This window comes from Neopsephotus bourkii, unplaced genomic scaffold (assembly GCF_033783945.1).
Source record: "Neopsephotus bourkii isolate Nb327-2 ecotype Australia unplaced genomic scaffold, CSIRO-AGI_Nbou_v1 NB_168, whole genome shotgun sequence".
Taxonomy (NCBI): domain Eukaryota; kingdom Metazoa; phylum Chordata; class Aves; order Psittaciformes; family Psittacidae; genus Neopsephotus; species Neopsephotus bourkii.
The window spans coordinates 13,164,124-13,188,589 of NW_026900684.1; the positions used below are offsets into that span (position 1 = coordinate 13,164,124).

The window sequence follows — 24,466 nt, forward strand, 5'->3', positions numbered from 1 at the left end:
TTAGTCCTTTAAGAATTTGTATTTTATTTTTAGTTTAAAGCATTACTTTTGAAGTAGCATAACTGAAAATTACTTTTCAAAACATCTTCTTTTACCCAGTTAATTTCACGTATATCTGTTGCATTTAATGAAACTGACAATTGCTGATTATTTTATCACTAATATTTTTCCTTTGGTATTTCAAAATGAGTAGAAGTCTAATTCTCCTATGGTCAAATAAACAGTAATTGTGGTTTAATGAAAACTTGAAGTAATGTACTTTTAGAGCTTTCACTGTAGTTTTGGCTGAAATGAATTTACTTTTGATTTTCTTATAAGCCAGTCTGCACCTTTAAGACAAACATTTTGTATATAGTAAAGAATAATATCACACATGCATGGTTAGGTTCATACAATTAAGAAATTAAATTACCAGGTTTTAGTATCACCTTAGTGACTGGTGGCAGAACTGCTATAGCCTGCCTTTGCTTGAGAAATAAAATGCATTAGAAATCATAAATTTACAGATTACCAACTCAAGGGCATATCTTAATGACCTGTTAAAATAATACAGAATGAAGTTTTTTAGTGTGTAATGATAAAATGCATGTGTTGATCACCACAAATAGCTAGAAGTTCTATCTACTGGTAATTATAGGCAGTGGGCTTTGGGGGATGGGTAGTAGAAAAATATGGGGAAGGCAGCAGGTGAGTTTACCAGGTGGTTTTGTAAAGAGATATTTCATGTGCTCTTTTTTTTTTTTTTGCAGGCAGAGGGCTCTTTTTGTATTTTGGATTTATCTGTCCAGCAACATCTGCATGTGTTTGTAAAACAACCTGGACTAGCTGCATATGCAATGGACCAGCTGAGCTGTCCTGCTGTAGATCTGTTCTGTGCTCCATAGAAATGCCACATTTGCTATGTTAGTCCATAGTGTCATTTATGTCTAAGACATGCAATGAAGCCTTTCTACCTAAACATGTCAGAATTATTGTACAGAATTTCACCATACATATCAGCAAACCGGACTAGTCTGTAAAGCCTGTTTGGGCCAAATTCCAAGATGAACAAAAGGAAAAACCGAAAGAGTAACCCAAGTAAACATATAGATGAAAGTAGGTGATGCCAGTAAAAAACCACTGCGGGAGTTTCATCCTGCCATTTATTGTTGATCTGAGCTTGCATAAATATGCAGTAGCCCTTAAAGTAGCTCTAGGTTATAAACTACTATAAACTAAAGTAGAAGTAGTGTAGAAACTGAATAGTGCTCTAAACTAAGTAGTATAGAAGTAACACAGTAGTTCTGATTTCATTTTAAATCTCCATAGGGCCTACTTCTCACTGCGTCTGGTGGTTTTGGACAGACAAATCTAAAACAGAGATATCAAACTTTGAAAGTCAGTAGGCCAGTTTACCTGACTTAAGACAATTCTTTAAATTACAGTTTGAGCAACACCTTCTGTTACAATTTCATAGAGAACCATCGTGCTCAAGATTAATGTGGTATTTACTAAGGGTTTGTTGGTTTTTTTTCTTTTGAGTGCTTTGAGTTTTTCAGAAGATCTTCACTTAAAAATGAATGTTGTATATTTCTACTGCTTCTTAAAATAGGGAGAGTGAGTTCTTAAGCTACTCAGATAAAATACAAGTTACTTTTATGAAATCACTCTTATTTTATCTTGCATGAGAATATTAAGAAATTTTCCTCTTATATATCTTTGATTATTGTAAACCTGGGGATGGGTATTGGTTTCATTCATGTAGGTTTTTTTTTTTTTTTGTTTGTTTGATGAAATACTCTATTTATTATTTATTTAAGTACTGAAAAAAAAAAAAAAAGATGCTTGAAATTCAGGAGTGGATCAGTTAGAAGTGCTTTAACACAAGGCTGGGGTTATGTGATATTTGATGTTGCCATGGGAAACTGCTTTGCAAGAACATTTGCAGAGCAGATGGACCAAGATAAATAAAACAGATACAGGTAGTGAATAGAGATTGTGTAATGTTCTGTGAAACAACAGGAAAACATGAACTCTGTGTAGCACAGTGCTTTGATTTGTCCTTTTTAATGGGTACACTGGTAGCTTAATTTTCAGAACATAGTTCTTTATAGCAAAAGAAATTATATTATATATTATATATATATAAATATATAAAATGGGCTAGTATATATTTGTGCTATTTGATTTTGTGCCATTGATAAGCAGCTGTCTGATATGGATAGTTTATTAGTGAAGGTTTCCTATATATTTTGACTTTTCAACGAATCAAAGAAAGTTTCAGATTTATCTGCCTCATCTTCTCTGTTATGTGAAACCTGTAATTTCCTAACTTTGTGCTGTACTACCTTTGGGCTAACTTTTAAAGTAAGTACACAAACATTATGGAATGAAAAATCTTTGCATTTCATATTGTTATAATTTTGTTAGCTTCACATGTTCTTGGCTATTGAGAGCTCTTCTGTAACCTTAACTTTTTACCTTGATTTTAAAAACTAGGTGAGTTGCATACTCAGCTTTTTTATGACTGGAGTATCTTTGGGATTATATGTTTGGCACAGAAGTTTATTTCCTTAACATGAACACGGAAGATATTAATGTAGCTATATATACATGCAACATGCCTTTGTAAGAGTACATATGTATAGAAATGTATACACTCATGTTTGTTTAACATGTATGCTTTGTTGTCTCTGTCAGTGTATAAAATAGGCATGTGCTGTTTAATTTTCTGTAAGGAAATAGGTATTTAGAGAATTGGAGATACAGTTTGTAGTTATAACTTTTCAGCAACTCAAATTCACACTTGTAAAATTAAAAAGCTTCTGGAAAAATAAAAGCTTGATCTGCTCTCTTGAAGATGTATGATTTAAACTGCTGAACAATTTTTATTTTTTTTTTCCTAAGTAATATATTGAATGCAAAAAATCTCTTTGGACCTTTACTTTACAATCCAACTGTGCTTACGTTCTTCATGCATTACAGAACATACTCTGTGGACTGATTTCTCCACATGCAGTGGAACAGCTCTTTGGGTGTCATATACCCATGAATGCCAGCATAATTGTGGGTGTTTTTCTTTCAGTATGAAATGACATGAAAATACTGCACCACTCAACACCATACAGTTGATTCATGTTTTTAGAGTGCTTGTTGACAGATTACTTTTGAGTGGTCAGGGTAATGGTTCTTTGGTTTTAGGTATATATTTCCATTATGAAAGAAAATGCATTTCATGTATTTGTTGTTAATCCATTTAAAATATCACATGTGAATATCTGCCTGAATTGGATACTAGTATCTGAATTTCTTCTATTGCTTTTACTCTTTGGTAGTAAAGTCTTGCCATAATGTTAGAGAGGCCAAAAGACATGTTTGCAGTCACAGTATCACAGTATGTTAGAGATTGGAAGGGACCTCAAAAGATCATCTAGTCCAATCCCCCTGCCGGAGCAGGAACACCTAGATAAGGTTACACAGGAACGTGTCCAGGCGGGTTTTGAATGTCTCCAAAGAAGGAGATTCCACAACCTCCCTGGGCAGCCTGTTCCAGTGTTCCGTCACCCTCACTGAGAAGAAGTTTCTTCTCAAGAAAGAAAGTCATTAGAGCTTGGGTTACTATATGTTGCTAGCTTTCAATTATAACCTTTCTATGCCTTTTATACAGCTAAAGCACAGTGAGGTTGATTGTAATTTTTTTATTTCCCATGCATTGTGGAGAAGAGATTTCATAGGTGATTAATTTAACCTTTTTTCAATCTATTTTATGTAGAGAGTAGTTGAATAAAACACAGAATCACAGAAGTAGTGAGGCTGGAAGAGGGACCTCTGGAGATTGTCCAGCACTGTGGTCAAAGCAGGATCACCTAGAGCACATTGTTCAGGACAATGTCCAGTTGGGTTTTTAGTACCTCCCAAGGGTGGAAACCCTTCAGCCATTTTGGGCAACCTGTGCCATTGGCTGATAACCCTCACAGGAAGAAAAACCCCAACTATGTTTAAATGGGATATCTTGTATTTAATCTGTGCCTGTTGCCTCTTGTCCTTTCATGGACTCCCTTAGTCTCCCCACCATCAGGTATTTATAAGCATAGATAAAATTCTTCTGAACCTTCTCTTTGCAAGGCCCCCATCTCTCTTAGCCTCTCCTCATACAAAAGATGCTTCAGGCCTTTAATTGCCTTCATGACTTTTTTTGCAGGACTTGCTCCAGTAAGCTCTCTTGAACTTTGGAGCCCAGGAACTGGGCACGGCATTCAGGAAGGCTTGCCAGTGCTGAGTGGAGAGGAAGGATCACCTCCGTAAATCTGCTGGTGATATTCTTCTTAATCAGTCCTTGTTGCTTTGGGCCTTCTTTGCTGTGAAGGCATGTTGCTGGCTCATGGCCAGCTTGTGGACTGCACGTCTTTTTTTGTGAATGTGCATGGGATTTTTCCTGCCAGGGCTTTGCAATTGCCCTTTGTTGAACTTCAAGAGGTCAGTTTTTGCTTTTTTCTCTAGCCTTTCAGGTTTCCTCTGAATGGCAGCACAACCCTTTGATGTATCAACTACTTGCAAGTGCATCTGTGAACTTGCTGAATGTCCCTTCTTTCTCACCTTGCAAGTTATTAATGAAGATGTTAAACAGTACTGGCTGTCATATTGATGCCTGGGATGTGCCTTTGATGACTGACCTTCAGCTGGACTTTGTGCTACCGATCTGTAGCCCTTTGATCCCAGTAGTTCACCCAGTTTTCTGTTCACCTAATTCTACATTTATCCATTTCATGTTTCATCAGTTTGTCAGGGAGGAGGCAATGTGAGACAGTGATGGAAGCATTGTTGAAGTCAAGATAAGCAATGTTCACTGTTCTCTCTTTGTCAACTGAGTCAGCCTTCATATCGTGAAAAATGATCTGTTTGGTCAGACACAATTAGCCTTTCTTGCTTCCCCACACTTACTTCTCCCAAACAACTTCTTGTCCTTTTTGGCAGTGCTTTTCAGGATTATTTTCTCCACACCTTTCCCAGGGATTGAGGTGAGGCTGTGACTGGCCTGCAGTTTCCTGGATCCTCCTTCTCACCCCTGCTGAAAGTAGGGCTGATGTTTTATTTCTTACAGTCCTTGATACGTTTGGGGCTTGGGTGGATCTCATTATGGCACATGGATCTGTGTGTGTCCAGTTTGTTTAAATGCTTCCTGACCTGATTACCCTTCATTGAGGGAAAATCTACCTTGCTCCAGGCTTTCCCACTGGTCTCAGGGATGTGGGATGTCTGGGTAGTGGTTTTAGCAGTAATGAGTGAGAGGAAAAAGGCATCCAATGTATTGGCATTCCTCATATCCTTTGAGATACGTCTCCATCAGCAGAGGGTCACCATTTTCCATAGTCTTCCTTATGCTGCAGATAACATCAGTAGGAACACTTTCCCTTCAGTTTATGTTAAGGGGAATTATTACCTGTGTCTCTGATCCCAGTGAAGTTTCCAGCTGCATGCAGAGCTCTTAATTCTTCCTGTTCCCTAATCTGTGTGCTTTAGGATAGAGGCTCTTTGAAGAATTACAAGAGCATGCTGATTTCTCAGAAAAGATAGGATAGATTTCACCATTATTCTCCCTGGCGGGCATTTCCCTGTGTATGTGGACACAGTTAGGGTGGGATCCCTTTAGCCCTGTATTTTTTGTTTACAAATTTCCTCCTGTTCACATTGCCCCATACTCTTTGCTTGCTAGCCTGATCCTTTACTTCCTCATTTCATTGCTTGTCATCCTTTCCTGCTCCTGATAATTCCTAGTTTGAAACTCTCATCACTGGTTTGGCCAGCCTGTTGGAAAAAAAAGAGGTTTTTCCGCTTTAGGTTGATACCACGTCTGCTAAACAATCATCTGTCCACAGGTTTAGCTGACTTGGGTCTTTCTGGACAGAGCTTTTAATTGTTGCCTTCACAAGACGATTATTTTAGTTGCACTGTTTTTGTATTTTACTCTGTTTTGTGAGCAAATATGTGTAAAAACATTGCTAGTGAACAGATTAAGTGTTTTGGGATTTGTTTATTTTATGAAGTTTTATTCTTAAATGGTATTCAAGACAATACCATATGGGTTAGCTGGCTGTGAAAACGCTTTTTCCATTAGTGTGGCTGATAGAAGGAAAATCATTTACGGGTTGCCTATGCTCAGGTAGATCAGGGATTAATCTTGAATTCATCTTAAATCAGACTGAGAGTCTGTAGAAAAATGAATGGGAATCAGTATCTGGGATAGGATTTGATAAAGGTTATTTAAGACTACCTTTCAGTTCCAGAGTTGTTATTTTAGGTTGTACCATCTGGGAGATACCAGCACTTTTTTCTTTTATTGATTATATGATATTTCAACATGATATAACTGGTTTTACATGTGACTTGTTTCTGTTTGTTCTAGGAAATGAACCCAGGAAGTAATGTGAAGGGCCATGTGAAGCTCTGTCATAGCAGAAATTTTCTAAAAGATTGCTTTACCTGTAAGTTCTTTTTGGTTATTAAATGTTAAATTCTATTCATACTGCTGGAAAAAAAAGGGGTTTATTTTGGCATTTTGACTTGCAGCTTGATTGTGAAGAAAACACTACCAAGTGCCTTATGTTTAATGCCTCCTATTATTAACTTGCTCTATTTTAGTAAAGAGCAAACAAACAGTTCTCCTCTTCTATTAAGGTTTTAAATCTAATGAGCAAGATTTTCATGTTGAGTCGCTATAGGTTATTCATCCACTGTGACGCACGCAAAACTGCAGTAGGTAATTTTTCAGAAATTCTTTTAAAAATGAAAGAAAGGCAGAAAGCGTCCAAACCTGTATGACAGTGTGAAACTTTCCCACTAAAAGTTCTTTAGAAAAGATTGCCTGTGCAGGTGCCTGCTATGACTCAGACCTCTTCGGGGGTGGTCCTCTTTTTTCCAGAGTTGTTAAGTTATATAGTAGTGCCCTTTACAGTTGTGCCACTTGTTGTGCCATTGCACAGTGAACTCCAGTTAGGAATTTAAACTGTTTTTTTTTTTCATATTGAGTCTAATTATCTGCATCAAAATACTTCAGCAATTGAGAGGCATGAACTTGTCCTCCTAGTAATATTGCAATAAAAATGTTAGAAGGTCTGTTTTACACAAAGAACCGAAAGCATTAGACTATGGATTTTGGCAGATTCACTTAGATGGTGGCGGAGCTGACAACAGAATTCAGAAGTTGTTAATCCCAATAAAGAGTTATAATGTGAAAATATATAAAGATATGCTTAGAAAGTATATCTTCACAAAGATTGGTAGTTTACAAGCTAGAATTTAACCAGTAGATTGGTTTTCTCCCTTGTGTAGGTAATTAATGTAGCTTAACAGCATCTATTTGCTGTTTGCAAAATAGTGCATCCAAAGGAGAGTGACCAGCAGGTCGAAGGAGAGGAGCTGATTCTGCCCCTTTACTCTGCTGTCGTGAGACCTCACCTGGAGTGAGTTCAGTTCTGGTGTCCTCAACATAAAAAGGACATGGAACTGTTGGAACAAGTCCAGAGGAGGGCCACGAGGATGATCAGGGGACTGGAGCACCTCCCATATGAAGACAGGCTGAGAAAGTTGGGGCTGTTCAGCCTGGAGAAGAGAAGGCTGCATGGAGACCTCATAGCAGCCTTCCAGTATCTGAAGGGGGCATATAGGGATGCTGGGGAGGGACTCTTCATTAGGGACTGTAGTGATAGGACAAGGGGTAATGGGTTAAAACTTAAACAGGGGAAGTTTAGATTGGGTATAAGGTGGAAATTCTTTCCTGTTAGGGTGGTGAGGCACTGGAATGGGTTGCCCTGGGAGGTTGTGAATGTTTCATCCCTGGCAGTGTTCAAGGCCAGGTTGGACAGAGCCTAGGGTGATATGGTTTAGAGCAAGGTGTCCCTGCCCATGGCAGAGGGGGTGGAACTTGGTGATCTTAAGGTCCTTTCCAACCCTAACTATTCTATGATTCTATTTTGCAAGTTCCTGTAAACTATAAAAGGGAAGGTACTAATGAAGACTGTTTAAAAGCTGATAGTAGCTGTTTAATACTTTAAAAATAACAATTTCAGAATTTTTTCCTCATTTAGTAGCCTATTTTTAAGTAGCAGCAACTTCTATACATGGGCAGCTTAGGTAATTTAGTTTGATGTAACCTGCAACCAAATAAAAAACTTGCAAACACTAGTTTTCTACTGTTCAAGCTCTTCATAAAGTGTCAGAAAATGTCCTGATATTTATTTCTGATTTTCTTCTAAAAGTGCTTGTCTTCATATTTCTTTACTATACTGATATAGCTTGAAACATCACAAATTAAGTGCAAATACAAGAACATCTGTTAGAAATTAGAATCTTAGTTCTGCAGTTCATGTTGTAAAGTAAAAGTTGAACCATATTGGCTTCATTCTGTTAATATTCACACAGTAATGATGAAACTTCAGCAATTGCCCTGTGTTATTTTAAATGTATTAAAATGACTGAGATGATGAAGCATTTCCTTTGGTTTTATCAAAGAATTTGGAGAGGATATTCCAGGATATTTCAAGGAGACTTTTATGATTAGTCAAGGAAGAGAGACAAGGAACTGCTGCTCTGATAATGCTGCCTTAATAACTGGATTTGTCAGATTTTCAGTATTATCTGGTAGGCTTAATTATTTAGCACTAGTCAGTCAAGTGAATTTCCATTATCACAACAGTAACCCGAAACCAAACAAACTGAAAAGAAGTATGATTGAGTTAGAACTGGCTAATTTATTTCAACTTTGTCATCTCATTCAGTTGCTCTGTTCATCTTTTCATTTCTCTCTGAGAAATGCAAGTATTTTATATATGTGTGTATGTATATATATATATATACACACATATAAGTTTGAATGCATGCGTGTGTGTTTCAGAGCTATTTATACTCAATGAGGATAAGACAACATTTGGGGCAAAAGTACAGAAGTGACTTAGAAAAACCTTAAGTGAGAACATGGTGAAAAGTCTTTGACAGGATGCAAAAGCTGAGTGTCATATTGCATGCTGAGCACTGAAGTACATTTGTAGCTTCCCAGACAACAAATGCAGTACTTTGAGTCCTGTAAATATGCTTATTTCCATCTGATTTTAGTAGCTGGACTGAATTTGAAGGCAAAATAATAGAAAAATATTTGGTTTTTTTTTTCTCATCTAAATGTTTGCAACATTGTCAATTACTGCATAGGTACAGGCAATTCTGAAGTCTGGCAAAAACCTGACAATATGCAAGTACAGAGGCATATTTTATTCCCTGGGCATAAGAACTGACCTTATATTTACTCCTCCCAAGTGCCAGTAAACCTCTTTCTGGTACGTGTATTGAGCAAAATATTCACATACATCAAAGGTACCACAGTCCTTAACTTCATTGCCAGAATTTTTCCTATTATACAAGGCATTCTTCTCTCGGTAAAGCTTCAGTTTTGCAGAAACACTGAAGATACTTGTGTACTTGATGTAAAAATTATTTATGTGGTTCCACTCTTATATGGTGTAGCAGGTTGCTTTGAAGCTCAGGAATCTGAGAGTTTTGGTGGGCTAGAGTGAAAACCCCCTGCCTGTACTCCTTAAAGAGGTTCACATAGGCCAAGAAACTGTTGGTTTTTAAGAAGTGCTGCTACAGACTGTTTTTCCTAAGCCTATTGCTCAAGAATTATAGTAATCTGTCATTGGTCCTTACCAGTAGTGGACATTTATGCATCTTTAATCTTACTTGCAGTGCTTGTGCTGTCTAATGGCCTGGCAGGAGTGATCAGAACTTCAACTATGTCTCCTTGCCAACAGGTTGACTGTGTATTCTTTTATGCATCTGGATCATATGCAGTGGAATTATACTGGGAAGAATGCAGTTCTGCTTCTAGTATATCTCTGTTGAGAAGCTGTCAGGACCTTCATTTCTTTATAAATTTTAATTTGTGCAGTTTTGACCACAGGCATTTACAAATGCTAAGGGTATTATTGATGGTTTCTGCAAAAAATTCTTATGGGGTAGTCTGAACGTGAAGAAGCTTGTAAGCACTGATTAGACAAATATAATAGTGGTTTCAGAAGATTGACATCAGAATACAGATTTCTTTTAAGCATTAGACATCAGGTTTTCAGTAAGTCTACCTACTTTGTCAGCATGCTTCAGAGGAATACTGAGAAGGAGGCAAGATTCTAGAGACTGTTGGTTTAATAAGGGCCTGATAAAAGAAGTATAAAAGTAATAAAATAAGATAGTTCTTGTTTGGAATAACTTCTGACTGTTACTATGTGCAAGCTAGAAAGAATAATATGCCTTATTTATCCAATTAAATAATGCTTGGAGAACTATAGACAAGCAATTCTGGTTCTGTTTTCTGTGAATTCTCTTCTGAATTGGTTATAAATAAGCTAATGAAGCTGTGGCAGCACTGTATTTTCACAGATGACTGGAATGGCTTCTTTCAAGTCGTCCCATACACCTCTATATTTAGTGCTTAATCTATTCTCTTCTTGTTAAGGAAGTGGGGGACAGTATCGCCAAGAAATGTCTCAAAGCAGTATAGATGTAGCATCCTGCTGAAGTCTGCAACTGACTTTATACTTCACAGATTCAATTATCATATTGGTATAAACAGGAAAGACAAAATGAGGAGGAAAAAGGATATCGTTGCTACATATACTGAGCGCAGGTTTCTACAAGAGACAGAAATCAAACATTTTTTTTAACCATGAGATAGTTCCAACGGATTTGTCTCAAGTCTTTGATATAAAGAATTCCATGTCATTAGTTGTGATATTGATTAAATTATTTCTGTTACACATTTACTTTATCTGGGAATATTCCAAATAAATCAGTATTATAAAATTGGCTGTCACGATACATGGAAAAGTAACTGTATACCTTACTGAGATTTGTAGGTCATGGTAGCAATTACTTCATTATTATCAGTTTTGTAATTCTTATATTTTTCTTTCAAAATGAGTTTGCATGTATTATTTTAATTAATGTTAGCTGGTAAACAAATAAGGAAACAGAAATCTTGTCATACCTCTTTTTTCCCCCCATAGGTGGATTATTCTGTGTTCATCTAATCACTATCAAAATAACATTTCTGTCCTGTGCTTAAGGTTAAAATTTCAGGTATCATCTTAATATGTTATATGAAAAATAAGTAATAGTGCAAATTCGACTTCTATTTATAGATGTACAAAAATTTCTGAATATAGCCATTCATTTTGACAAAGTTAAGAGCACAAGTGCTCTGTTTACACAGACAAAATGGTGAATTACTCCTCTTTATGAAGGACCTGTTTGCTGGTGCAGTGACAAGAGTTGGTCAGTTTCTCTGAATACTTGCCTTGCTGGATTTCTGGAGCACTTAGCGTTTTCCCTTATTCTTCTCATGCCCTCTGAAAAAAAGATTTCACTAAGATTACAAGTTTGGGTCACTGGTGAGAGTCCAGTACGAGTATGGCAAAAGGTGAAACTAAGTTGAAAACCAAAAAACACTTAACAAAATCAGTAGTAAGAAGGTAAGTGCTATATATAGGCATTGGTGAAGAATAGCACAGGTTTTTTTTGTTGGTTTTTTTTTTTTGTTTGTTTTTTTTTTTTTTTTCCAGAAGACTCCAAGACCTTAAGAGCACATTAATTTCCAAGCAGTGTCTTACACAGCTTTAAGTAAGGTTTCAGTGATCACAGGAGATGAATCTTCCATTGTGCTCTCCATGCCTTTCTTTTATCTTTTTGAACTAAACTTAAACTTTAGTATATTACTGGGCATATGTTTTTGTGTCGGCTTTTGTGAACATATTTAGGGGAATACAGGTTTTAGTTGTATCATTTTTTAATAATGTAAACATCTTCCTAATCATAAGCTATGCAAAGCTATCTTTGTCATATAACGGAATTATTGTGAATGTCTTTTCTCTTTTGCTTTATTACTATTTTTTTTATTAAAGAATATACTGAGGAATAGAAATTGATATATCTTAACCAATGACACTAAGAAATACAACAGCTGTCCCTAGTGCTGCTTGTTAATTTACTTTGCTGAGGTATAATTTCATGCCTTGTTAAAATCAGACATAACTGATTTGCTGAGGGTGAAATTAAGGGGACAGGCTCAGTGTAACAATACTTAATACCTAATTTCCAGCAGTAGTACTGAAAGCAGTGGTCAGGAAAAAATGTCCTGTAACTTAAATGTGATGACATGGGAAAGAGTATCAATACAACTTAACTGAAATATTTTATTCTTTAGGGTCAGTATGCAGTCAGTGTTTTGCTTCTTAAATCTCTGGTAATGCCAAAATGCACATGTGGATATCAACACGGTGATGCTCAACATGTGCATAGCATTCATTAGAAACCAGCCACAGCTTTGTTAGCTGCCGAACATAAGGAAAGCTGAAGAACTGTGCAAGCTGCTTTGGAAATTGAGGTTGATAGCTTATTGTGGAATAAGCAATGCCAAATTTGAAAAAGTGCTGGTCAGAAAAAAAGAAATTAAAAGACACGCAGATAGAAGAAAATAAAAAGGCAATTGAAAAAAGAATTCTCAGGAACTGAAGACAAGGTACTTGATTTTGTGAATAGAAACAAAATTGAGTTCCATTGGGAGAGAAGGGAGGGAATGGTATAAGTACTTCTGACTAATAGTGTTTTGGGTTTTTTTGATTGGTCTAACCTTTTTCATATTTAACTTAGTCTATTTTCAGTATTCTGTAAATACACATTAATTCTATAATTCTTCTTTAACTTTCTGGTTAATTATGTATTGGTTTACAGAATGTGTGGGTAGGAATTATAAATGCTTTGATTCCCTTGTTTAGCATGGTGTGGTTATAGTATGTGGCTCCAAATTATGCAACAAGGTTGGGATTCACAGCCTCTCTCAGACTGAGCTTGTGCCTCTCCCTCTTTAGGTGACTGTCTTGACTATGCTACAGAAGTAGCTTGGAAGGTAAAGAATGAGTACTGTTATGTAGCCTCTCATTTATACTCCATATGCTTATTACCCTTGTTGGATATTACTCCACAATTAGTCCATTAATAGGAAAGGATACCTGAAATTTAGAGCCAGTGAAAATAATCTTTGCTGAGTGTGTTTCCCATAATTGTTTGTCTTGCAAACAAGATTAACATACTTTAAAACAAGAGTCATAATGGTCTTGGAAAATGTGCTGAGAGAGTTCTCTTTAGCCTAGTTTACACCACTTAACAGGTACAGCAATTTTGGATGAGATACAGTATTGTTATACTGTATACATCTCATACTAGGCTTTGTGCAAACCCCTTGTTTCAGCTTCTTAACAGATGAAAGGTTTGGCTTCTGTATTTATAATCTGCACGGTGTAAAGGCATTGTATTGTTATAGAGGTGTAAGAGGTCAACAGAAAGCCCACCCAAGGACGTGTGCCTCTGTGAAGCTGTGTGAAGAGCTTGTTTTGACCCACTGAAAGCACAACACCCCTGAGAAACCTCATGTGGGCGGAGAAGCACCTTGCAGTTTCTTTCTTCATGTTGCCTAGAAGTTGGTGTGTGTTGTGTCTCCCTCCTCTGAAGGCAGGTTTAAGGGTGACCATCTTGGAAGATGGCATTCTGCAAGTTCATGCTTGCCATAGTCTACTGATACAGTCTGGGGGACTCCAACTGTCTTCCCCTCTGTGCCTTCCCCATATCTACAGGGGATAAATACAAGTATTTAGTAATGTAATGTAATGAACCAAAGACAGCACTGTTTTTGTGGCTGATTCATACAAGAATGATCTAAGGATTCTCCATTCCTGCTGTCACCTCAGTAGTTTCCTGGAAAAAAGTCTTAATTTCATGGCTCTAAACTTGAATGCGAGAGGCAAATTCATACTTCTGTAATGATTTTGATTGCAGTTTATTGTTGTAGTCTATTTCAAATAAACTTACACTGTATGAATCATGAGAATTTACTATATAAAAAGGAGTAATAATGTGAAGAGGTGATTTTGCTCCAGAAGTAACTAGTTCTCCATTAATGTCAAGTCTTATATGGCTGGTTTTTCTTTGTTTGTGTTTTTTGTTTGTTTATTTTTAAATCATGCATGCATTGTAAAAACATTGCATTTCATCTATGCAGTAATCTCTGATAAGTTGCTTGTATTTTTAGATTTTGTATGACTTCTGTACTCAGGCTTTAATGTATCATTTTTATACAGCTCTTTGTGAATAGTTTCAAAGTGACCACGAGTATAAGCAGAAGGTTTATTTAAGCAGAAAATAAACAACATCAGGAATGACCATGAAACTGGCAGGAGGGCAGTGGAAATACTGACACATTTCCTATGTGCATTTCCCTTTCTGTGAATAACCACAGTAAGAAGTCAATAATCTAAAAGTAAGCAAGCAAACAAAAGTAGTCTGTTCTGCTATCTACAGTTTTCTGTTAACTAGGAGTTAAGAAATATTAACAGTTCATGGAGTTTTTTTCTTGACTAGCCCGGCAGTGTACAGAGCTGCACAGATCTTGAGAAAACAAGGTTCTGTGCATTATTGCCACCTCTCATTACTAGCATTGGATAGCTGTTGGTGGTGCAATACTGGGCCTTTCCAGGTTCTGTTATCTTGTTAATTAGTGGTAAAATTGGAAAAATACTGTTGGTAGGTGGTATTCGTGTTTTACTAGCTGAAATAAATAGTTCTAAACTGTAGTTTGTAGCAAGAATTTCTAGTAGGTACACCCTGCAATGTTCCTTGGTCATCTTGTCCTCTGGTTGCGGTCGTGGCTGAATTACCTCTGTGCATTTTCTGCCTGTATGAGAGGGTACCCTGCCAAGGCACCTAGCATGTGGAGGAGAGGAATGTGGGTCTTATGAAGGGAGAATTTGCTTTCATTGCAACTTGGAGAAGATCATGTAGGCTGCATTTACACTTACATAGAGAGACAGACAGATGCATATACACAGTTTCATATAGTTCAGGTTTAGAAGCAGTACACTCTGCTTGCAGGTGGTGCTTAGTGTCTTCTGACCAGATGAACTGGACTCCAGGATTAGGTAAATTATGCAAATACTTCTTTATATAAATTCACCTAATGATAATTGCAGTATTTTACAATTCATGAATTTTCTTCTTTACAATTTAACAGGCACTTGCTTTCTGTCCTCACAAAGTTCTTTATCTAGTTTTTCTATGTATCTTTTATTACTTTATTCATCATTGTTCTTCATCATTCATCTCCTCCAATTAAACAATCTGTCCTTTTCATCTCTTGTTTCTGCAAGTGAAAGTTTTGAAGATTCCTTACTCTTTTAGTGAACCTAATGGGGTGGGAGTGTCATGGTGAATATTTATGACTTTGTAGCAACTGTCTCTGTGAAACTGCGACAGTTTCCTCAAAAAAATGGAGAGAGCGAGTACATTAATAGTTTTTGGGAGGTTTTTTTTTTCTGTCTTGTATAGGGTTTTGTTTGTTTGTTTGGGTTTGGATTTTTTAATTTTAATTTTTTTTCATTATTTTTGCACATTCATCTGCCCGAGTATCCCTTCCTTTTGTTGGTTATGCAAAGCTTTGTTTTGGTACTATTAAGCTGTATCTACAATATGCTTACTTTGTTTATGCTAGAATGAGTCATAGCAATAGTTTATCTTGTTTGTTGCAGTAAAAATACCCTAATACCCATGCTAAGCATTGAATGCTTAAACATGCAATTGTTTTCACGATTAATTGTGGCCTCTAAATGGAAGAAAAGATAGTATTTGCAGACATAGGTTGAGCACTCTTACTACTGCAAGAAATGGGAGGTGGGAAGGGTAATAAAGCTTCTTTGAAATCAGTGAATTTGTTCTCCTTTTGACAATTTTAACAAAGCATGGCTGTTCATGGTGATATTCCCTAAAGGTTCAGATTTTAATAAGACCAGATTTCTAATTTTCTAGATATGACATGCGTATAAACATATTTCCTTTTCCTGTAGGAGTGCCTACTGTTTAAATACATAAACCCCACATGGTTAAAAATAAGGTTTTACAGTTACAGAATTTTCTTTAAACATAGCTTATTTGCTCTTTCTTTTATCCCTTGTGTCCTGGTTGAAAGAATATTTCTTAAACACCAGCTTACAATGAAAGTTGTAATGAAGTGCAAAAGAAGAGTGAATACTAGTTAAATGAAGAAATCACAACCATAACTGAACAGATAGCATATGAAGGCAGGCACTCATGCATGCATCCTACTTATCGTCATCCACTCTGAGTAAACTGAGCTGTGTAATTCAGAGGGCCCCTTTCAGCTTTTGCTAACTCATATACCACTGGGGACTCAACCCCGGGGGACTGTGGGGAACTTCAACACTTTTCTAAAGCAAATAGTTTGAAAAACTGCAGCGCCAGGGCTTCTGATCTAAAAACAGATTTGTACCTGCTATTAATTGGATCCAGGGGTGGACATAACAGCATGCAGCCAAAAGGGAGAATTTTATCTGTGCGTCACAAATGTAATGAAACTTCTTGACCCAGTGCCACTAATAGCTCTGGCTTGTTTGACACAATCTCATAGCTTTTTTAGGCTAGCAGGACAGCAACATCTTACGGCTGTGAAAAGTATTTCATTCTTAGCTGGGTAATGGGAGAGAACAAAGCTGCTTCATTCATCGCTTTGAGTCATGTAGACACCAGCTTTTTAGTCTTTCTGGTAAATGTGTGTTATTGTATTGTTATTGTAAGTCTTATTCTCTGTTGTGTCAGTTCAGGTTTCCTTATATCAGTGAGCAGAAATCATGTAGTGAGGAGTCATTTTTTTTTAACTGCATTTGCTATCTGAAATGAGAATTTCAGTGGGATAAGAGAGCTATGGGTTTTCATTTAAGTTTACTGCTTATGCTGGAAAAAGCCAGTGGGATAAGTTTAGGTGATAAAATATGTTGTTAGGGGGCTATGGAATATTGGAGGAAGTGAGCAGGAGCAAACTAGGAGAAAGTTCTACAGTCTATGAGATAGAATGTTATTTTAAGGTAAATGATCCTTAAAATACTAAAATTTGCAAAGTGCTTATTAGTGGATGATCCTAGAAAAAGTGTTAATCAGAACAAGATGTGCTTCATTTTTTTTTTTTGTGAATATTTAAAGTTGTGGCCTTTGTTCAGCGTGCTTTTATACTTATCCTTCTGCAAAACATGGACATGTTGTGTATGCATCATTTCTTGAAGGAATTTAACAATTCAAAAATACTTCCCCCACCTAATGTTTGGCTGAAATGGAGATTTTGTTAACTTTAGCAAATGTTTAGTTTCTCTTTCAAAATTATTATTATTTTTTTTAGTTTTCGTTTGACCTGAATTGTTTGTTGTTTTTATGAAACATGTTTGATAACTAATGTCTTTTTTTTTTTTTTTTAAGGTAAAATCAATACTTCACTGAATTCTGTTTAAAGATAACCCTGTGTTGTTGTTTACAAATATCTGTTGAATTTCCCAACACAGTTTCAAATAGGTTTCACTGATGTATTCAGTGGTTTTCACTTGTATGTACAATTGTTTGAAGACATCACCAACGTATATGCCTGTTTCTTGTGCATTGAAAAAGCATGTTTTCTACACTTGCTAGCTGCAGTTCATGTAATATGGTCTGATATCTGCATATAGTGTGTGCTTTGAGATGGATGCCACCCTTGTGTTTTTGCCATACTGAGTATCTTAATGACAATGAAGATACATTCCCTGTTTGCAATATTTATTAGTAGACATTACTAGAAAATATCTGTAAGCTTATGCTGTGAATGTGCAGCTTTTCATAGCTTCCCACTGAAAAAAAGCTTGTTAAGGGGGAGAGGAAAGTTAGAATTCAAATACACATGCCAATTTCATTTTGCATCATTTTCAATCTGTGTATTGTCCCAGTGGCAGCGTGGTTTTAAGGGTAGACCTTTGCTAAGCAAGAAGCCTGTGATGCTCACGCCAAGGCTGTGATTTTTATCCCATCTTCAGTAGTAGATTTTAAAATTCAGAAGTTGATAGATTGGAGTGATTTTCATCTTGGATGTGTTACAGTGTAATCCAGCTTTTAGAGATGGGTTGTCCATGTTGCTCAGAGAATAAGAAATAGACTTGCAATCTGAACTAGTGTGAACAAATGATTAACATGCTTTGCAGTCCTACAATAAATTAAGCTGATTAGTGTCTAGAGAGGCAAGTATCATAAATGCCCAGTTTCCAAGTAGCCGTTTAACCCTGATACGATGATGATAAGAATCACATGAGCTATTGGAAATCTTATTTTCATAAAGCTGAGCTTCATAAAGGTGGGTTTTCTTTAGCAGAGTATAAATGGTAAATGAACTGTTGCTAGTGCTGGAAGGCACTCTAACAGTAAATTTGAAGAACCATGAAATTCAGGGTTCTGTGTATATATATATTTATATATAATATATATTTATAATATATATTTGTAATATATATTTATAATATATATAGGATATATATGTTTTGTGTTGTATTCTTATGCTAAGTTCTAAACAGGGATATATTTGACTCTGTAGTGAATACACATGAAGAAAACAGTTGTCAGAGTTGTGTCATCTGTCCTTTTTTAGCTACTGATTATATGCTGACAGAAGCTTTAAAGGCTTTTATAACTGTTATTTTACACCCCAGCTCTCTAGAGATTCTTAGAACTGTCAGGCTGAAGAAATGTGTGTGTTAGTTGCTAATATGGTAACATACTCAACAACGTAAAATAAGCTTTTTGTCAATATGTGATGTGAAGAAACTTATTAGCATTATGCCATATGATGGGGGTAGTAAATCTTGCTTCAGTCCTAAATGGTTTTTATTACCTGTTTTTAAGCAGGAGATTGACAAATCTGATCCTTTGCTAATTTAGGCTTTTAATAACCTCTTCTGACTCTTTAAAAAAAGTGCAGTATTCAGTGAGAAAGACAAGAGAAACTTTATGTGTCCGAAAATATTCTTGGGAAAGATGTCTTCAGAAAGTGTACTGGAGAGCGACTATAATGTTTTTCCTGATTGTTCTTGATTGACATGGGCAAACGATGGAAACTTGTGCTCACCAAAGGTAAAATACTTGTGCTGAGAAGCTTGGCACTCAGAAGTGGTTAGTGAAACTTAAAGGAACTGTAGCTAGTATTGGGTCTTTTCAGGTTAGATTTTCTTCCAGTGCTTAAGCATTGGTGTGATTATAGAGCAAAGTGCTTTTCACAGTATCCTTACACTGCGCAGGATATTTCTATACAACATTACTTTTATGAGGTATTGAAGAGAATTCAGCTATTTGTTGAAGCTTGAAAGGATGGATAAATGTAATAGCATATCCCATTTAATCTTACCTTCCAAAGCAAAGCATCGACGTAGAGGTAAGATGTAAGTATGATTAAATTAATCTTGCAGTGTTTAGAAAGCTGGTAATGGATAACACAAAGAAATATATTACTTAAATCTGTGGTAGTATTGTGTTAAGTGCTTTTAGGTGAAATTATAAACTTAATCTCATGTTTTTTCTCTTGTAGTTTAACAACACTTCAGAATTCTCTCTATCTGGGGAAAATGAATAGGGATGAAGAAGAAAGTGCTTGTTTATGTGTAGGAGAATGCAGTATCACACATTCTAAACTTAATTATCTTTATTTAATCAGAAATGTATTCCATGTTTGTTAAAGAAACAATCTTTTCTGATTTCATTAAGCTTCTCAGACATGCAGACTTTCAGCCAGGGAATGTGCTTTGTTTTGAACCAAGTCAATGATCCCTATAAAAATGTTTAACTCTTTGCCAATGTCAATATAGTTCTATTACACTCAGAAGGCCGGATAAGCTCCCTCTGGTGGCTCATTTACATTGACATTCTGTTCTTTAGTGTCTGTTTACTCAAGCGAAGAAGGCTGTTGACCCCAGGTATCAGTCAGGTATCAGTTCCTTGTGGGCTTACGTTTTAATTGAAAAACATCAATAATTTTTTTTTTTTTTTACAGAATGAAACAGCAGCATTTAAATTCACAGCAGTTTCTTTTTGTTAGCAAAATAAATGAAGTGGTGCAAGGTAACAAAGTAAGCAAATAAAATTGAATTACTTCTAAGTCTAAATTGCACAATACATGGGTAGCAATAACTTTGGAGTGGCACCCACTTACAATATTGCTTACTCTTAAACTTAGGAAATATTTGGATACTAAATAAAATTATTTAAGAATGTGAAGTCTATGGTTTTAAAATGGTTTAATCCTGTAGCTGAATTACAATTTTGAGTTAGAATGAATTCTGGCATCAGAATTCATTTAAGCTACTTCATAGCATTAAAGAGAAGCATTTAAAGAGAGTGAGCATACCTGTCACTTATGTGTAGTCAGTGACAGGAAGAAGCCAGGAGACTTCATGGCTCAAAACCACCAAGTTTAAAGTGAATTTGCCACCTCTGTAATGTTAATTTCAACAGATCCTTTCAAATTCCACACTGTTGTAGTTTAATGGGATCCTTATCATACTGGCAATGAACTGTTCTCTCTCTGAAGCAGTGAGAGAAGTATCAAAGCCAAACAACATGCAGACTGCACATAAAGTTAAAAATTTGGTTTGATACAGATTACTTCTTTTCTTAAGCTATTTTCAATAAAGCTGATTACTGAATAGAATATAAAAAAATCAGAGAAATTATAGTTATTGGAATATGAATATTTAGCCAAAGGTAAAATTCTGTCCAGCTGTTTCTGAAGTAAAGGAAGGAGGAAGGGGTCACAGGAGATGAGAATAGGAGGGAAATGGACATACTGTAGGTTTATAAAATAGAGATATAAAAGAAAGGGACAAATACAGCATAATCAGCAACAGATACCTGTAGAAATTTGAGAAGAAATGTATTATAAAATGTTTTGAATGAATATTCATTTGCATTTTAAAATTAGTATCTTACATTTTTGTACCTTAAACATTCTAGCAGCTGAGATTCACAAAGCAAGTAATCTTTAGCAAACATGGAAAATCTCTAAAAGTAGACCTTCAATATCCGCACAGATGGACATGTTTGTAAGATTTTATTTTTGATGACAAATTGTGCATTTGTCTTCATTCTTTAACAAACAATGATTGAGAGCACAATTCATAGTGTAATCTCCAATATACTGTGCACCTGCGTTACACTCTCTGTGTTAAAAACAAACAAACTTGGTCTTTTAATTATATGTTGCCAGTAACAGAAGCAGTTGGGTGAGCAAAAAATAATTTCCTATTGTGCAGGTTTTTTGGAACAGTTTCTCACTGTTTCCAAGTTCAGCATCTCCTTGATGCTGGTGGTCAGAACTTCCAAGAAGATGCCTAATTTTTTTGTAGTAAGCTTTTTTAATGGCATATGTTCACTGTGGAGGAAAAAAGGCCCACAACACTTCATGATTTAAAAAACAACTAAGCACATCACACTCTTTAAGGTCTTTATTCTGGGTAACTGAAACAGACATAGATGCGATTAAAGAGATTACTGGTTAACCTAGAAATGTCTGACTTGAGTCTCAAATTCACATTATTTAAAATGCAGAATTATTGGCACAGTATCGAAAGGCAGGTTGACTTGAAGTTTAACTAGACAGGGAAATACACACTACAGGAAAGGTCCATTTTAATACCTCAATACCACTAGTTTTCTATCAGTGCTTTTATCAAAGAGGTAAGTGATTATCATGACTAAGCAGAGCCAGGTTTCGAGATTCTTAATCCCTTTGTTCCTCAGAGGCAGGAAAAGAATTTGTCTGTAGCTTTAAAACTTTATTAAACTTCTAGGGATTTTCTTTTACATTATAATATAGTTTAAGACTAACAGCTAAACTTTGCCAGTCTGGTACCTGACATTTCTTGTCTTTGAATACTCCTAGAATAAATTTTTGAATTACAGCTGTCCTGGTAAGCAGGAGCTTGTCTTTTTTGCCTGATGCATATTCAAAATTCAGAAAAATCTCCCTGTGTACATTGGCAGCTGTTTAAACTTGCATTCAAACTGATTTTGGAATATCAGAGGCTAAAACGACATTTCCTATTAGAATTCCAAGTGCAACAGCATACAGCTAGCAATAAACATGATTTATTTCAAGGCCAGAGTAACTTCTTTTTTTTTTTAATTGACAACATATTAAAGCGTTGTTGAATTTAACTTTTGATCTAATTATTTCTTTACTATAATTTTTTCTTGCTTTCTCAATATTTATGAAAAATACTAAACTTTTTAAAGAAGTGTTAAGAGTTTCCTTTCTTCACATCTATTTTTGTAATATAGCACCTGGGACATTCTTACGTTGTTTTGCATTTTAGGGGGAGGGAGGAATGGTGAAACAGTTTTCCTTCACATTTTGCTTCTTGTAACTGAGAGAACAGAAGCTGTTGGGTGGGACAAGCTCATAAAATTGTATTTTTATAGTGAAACTACTGTAAAGGCATGCTGTGTGTCTTTCTTTGGCTTCTCCACCTGAGTTTGCTTCTGATGATGTCTTGGGAAAGGACGAGCACAGCAAAGAGTTAACTTTTTACTATCAACCTCAGAAAGGCACATTTACAATCCCTCCCAGTCTTGTCTTCCTTTTTACACCTCATTCGCTCACCACTGCTCTTCAGTTCAAGGCAGATCCTTTGACCTAAGCAGATTATTGTAGATGCATGAAGGACACAGCAAGCTAGCTGTGCTTTTGAAGGAGGAGATTTTGGCTCCAAAATAGGACACTAAGCTTTTCAGCCTTATGCTGCTTTACCTAGTCTGCACAAGGCAGTGTCTCTGGGTGCTTCATGGATTCCTGTGGAATTGGATGGGAAAGAAAAGCAGAAGTGGCAGCTGTTGCAAATGTGGGAGCCTGTGCCATTAGAGGGAGTCAATTGCTAATGAGGGCCTGCTAGACCCGGGTTTCCTTGGTTTCCATGACAGTTATTAGGTAACACAGAAATTGAATTGTCTCCCACAATGCTCCTGAGTGATAGTGAGGCAACGGGGTGCTCCAGGGATGCAGCAGAGGAGTTATGACGTGCAGGAACTCATCACTCTAAGCACGTGAAACTCTGGATTATTGTGCCTTACTTCTTTCTTTGCTGTTTCTTGTTTGTTTGCAGTTTGTTTTGCTTTACTTTTTTTTTTTTTTTTTTTTAAATGGAAGACCATGGCATGTGCTGCATGGTTTCTTAAACAATATTTCCCCCTTTTTATTTAGAGCTGAGCTTGGCAAAGCAAGGATATGAACAATTATACAGGTGGGCTACTCAGGGGGAATGAAGATATAAGGCATCCAAACAGGTACTGGCATTCTGAAGCACTGTAAAAAATGCCCCTCCAACAGATTTCTGTAGTTCCAGTGCGGGAGACTGCCAGCAATGGGAGAAGTTCAATGGGCAGAAACAAAGAGAAGAACAAGGAAGTCGAGGTAAGAGGAAGGTTTCGATTTGCTACGGTACAGTGAGTCTGCTTTTGGTAGCCAGTGGGTTTGGCTGCCCAGCAGGATGCGACGTGCTGTAGCATTACACAGTACACACGGGTGCAGCATGCTTTAGCACACTGAAGCAAGCTCCTATGATAACATCTTAGCATTACATAGAAAATTAGTGTATTTGAAAAAAAAAAAGAGAAAAAGAGGAAATTGCAAACTCCATCGGGAGTTTTTAACATTTTTATTTAATTGCATGTAGTCTGCTAGTACTGCCAGTCATTGTTCCTTATAAGCTGTCACAAGTAGCAGCTGATTTAGAATCGGCTGGATAAAAAAGTAGTTTTAATGAGATTCCTATCTCTGTTTCAAACCAACAAAAATACCATGCTAAAGCCTTTCTAATGTGTGTGTCATTCCTGTATGCATGAGAGCTTACTCTGTATTAACATTTAAAAGGCATCAGCATTTTTTTTTATCACTTGACTGACTTTCTTTGATTCATAAACATACAAAAGTGTTCCATCAGTAGAAATTGTGTCCTGTTGTTTTTCAGTTAGGAAGAAACTGTAGTTTCATATTATATTAATAGGTAGAACAAAAAATACAGGAAATCAGTGCAATTTTAATGGTCGTCTTACCTGTAGGAATCTCTTTTGCTGTGTGTAGATTAAACATGCATTGTGCAAGACCAAAAAAAAAAAAAAAGAGGCATCCCTTTGCATCTGAAAACATAAGTAGTCTGTTTATAGATGTAGCAGTAAATGTACATAACATAGACATCTGCTTTTTACAGACATGTTTCTTGTCTCTTGTTTTTCTTCTTGCTGAATGGGAAATAAGGAACTATTGGGAAAACAAACAATGTCATAAGTATTATCTAAGAGACTGTGTGACAGACTCACCCCTGAAGAAAGAAGTAGTGTTTTATGTTTCTTGGGGCTTTTTGGCATGGTCTTCAGGATGCTAAGTTCAACAGATGATTGATACTTATGTCTGTGTGATTGGGGAAAAGTATTAGTAAGCTTGCAGGCTGTTTTTTTCTTCTTCAAGATACCCTTTTTTGCTCAATATTTGGCTTCAACATGTTCACTGAATGTGATTATTCTGTGGTTTGTTTTTTTTTTGTTT

The 24,466-nt window shown here is 36.2% G+C and overlaps 1 protein-coding gene across 2 annotated transcripts in view; it reads left to right on the top strand.

Annotated features, from left to right (window-relative positions):
• Positions 1-24,466, top strand: part of MARCHF1 (membrane associated ring-CH-type finger 1) — a 238,428-nt gene that overhangs the window by 77,016 nt on the left and 136,946 nt on the right. For both annotated transcript variants that reach the window (XM_061373239.1, XM_061373248.1), the window contains exons 2-4: positions 6,383-6,461; positions 23,126-23,165; positions 23,252-23,335. In XM_061373239.1, coding sequence (XP_061229223.1) covers positions 23,150-23,165; positions 23,252-23,335 — 100 coding nt within the window. In that variant the 5' untranslated portion in view covers positions 6,383-6,461; positions 23,126-23,149. The remainder of the gene's footprint in view (positions 1-6,382; positions 6,462-23,125; positions 23,166-23,251; positions 23,336-24,466) is intronic.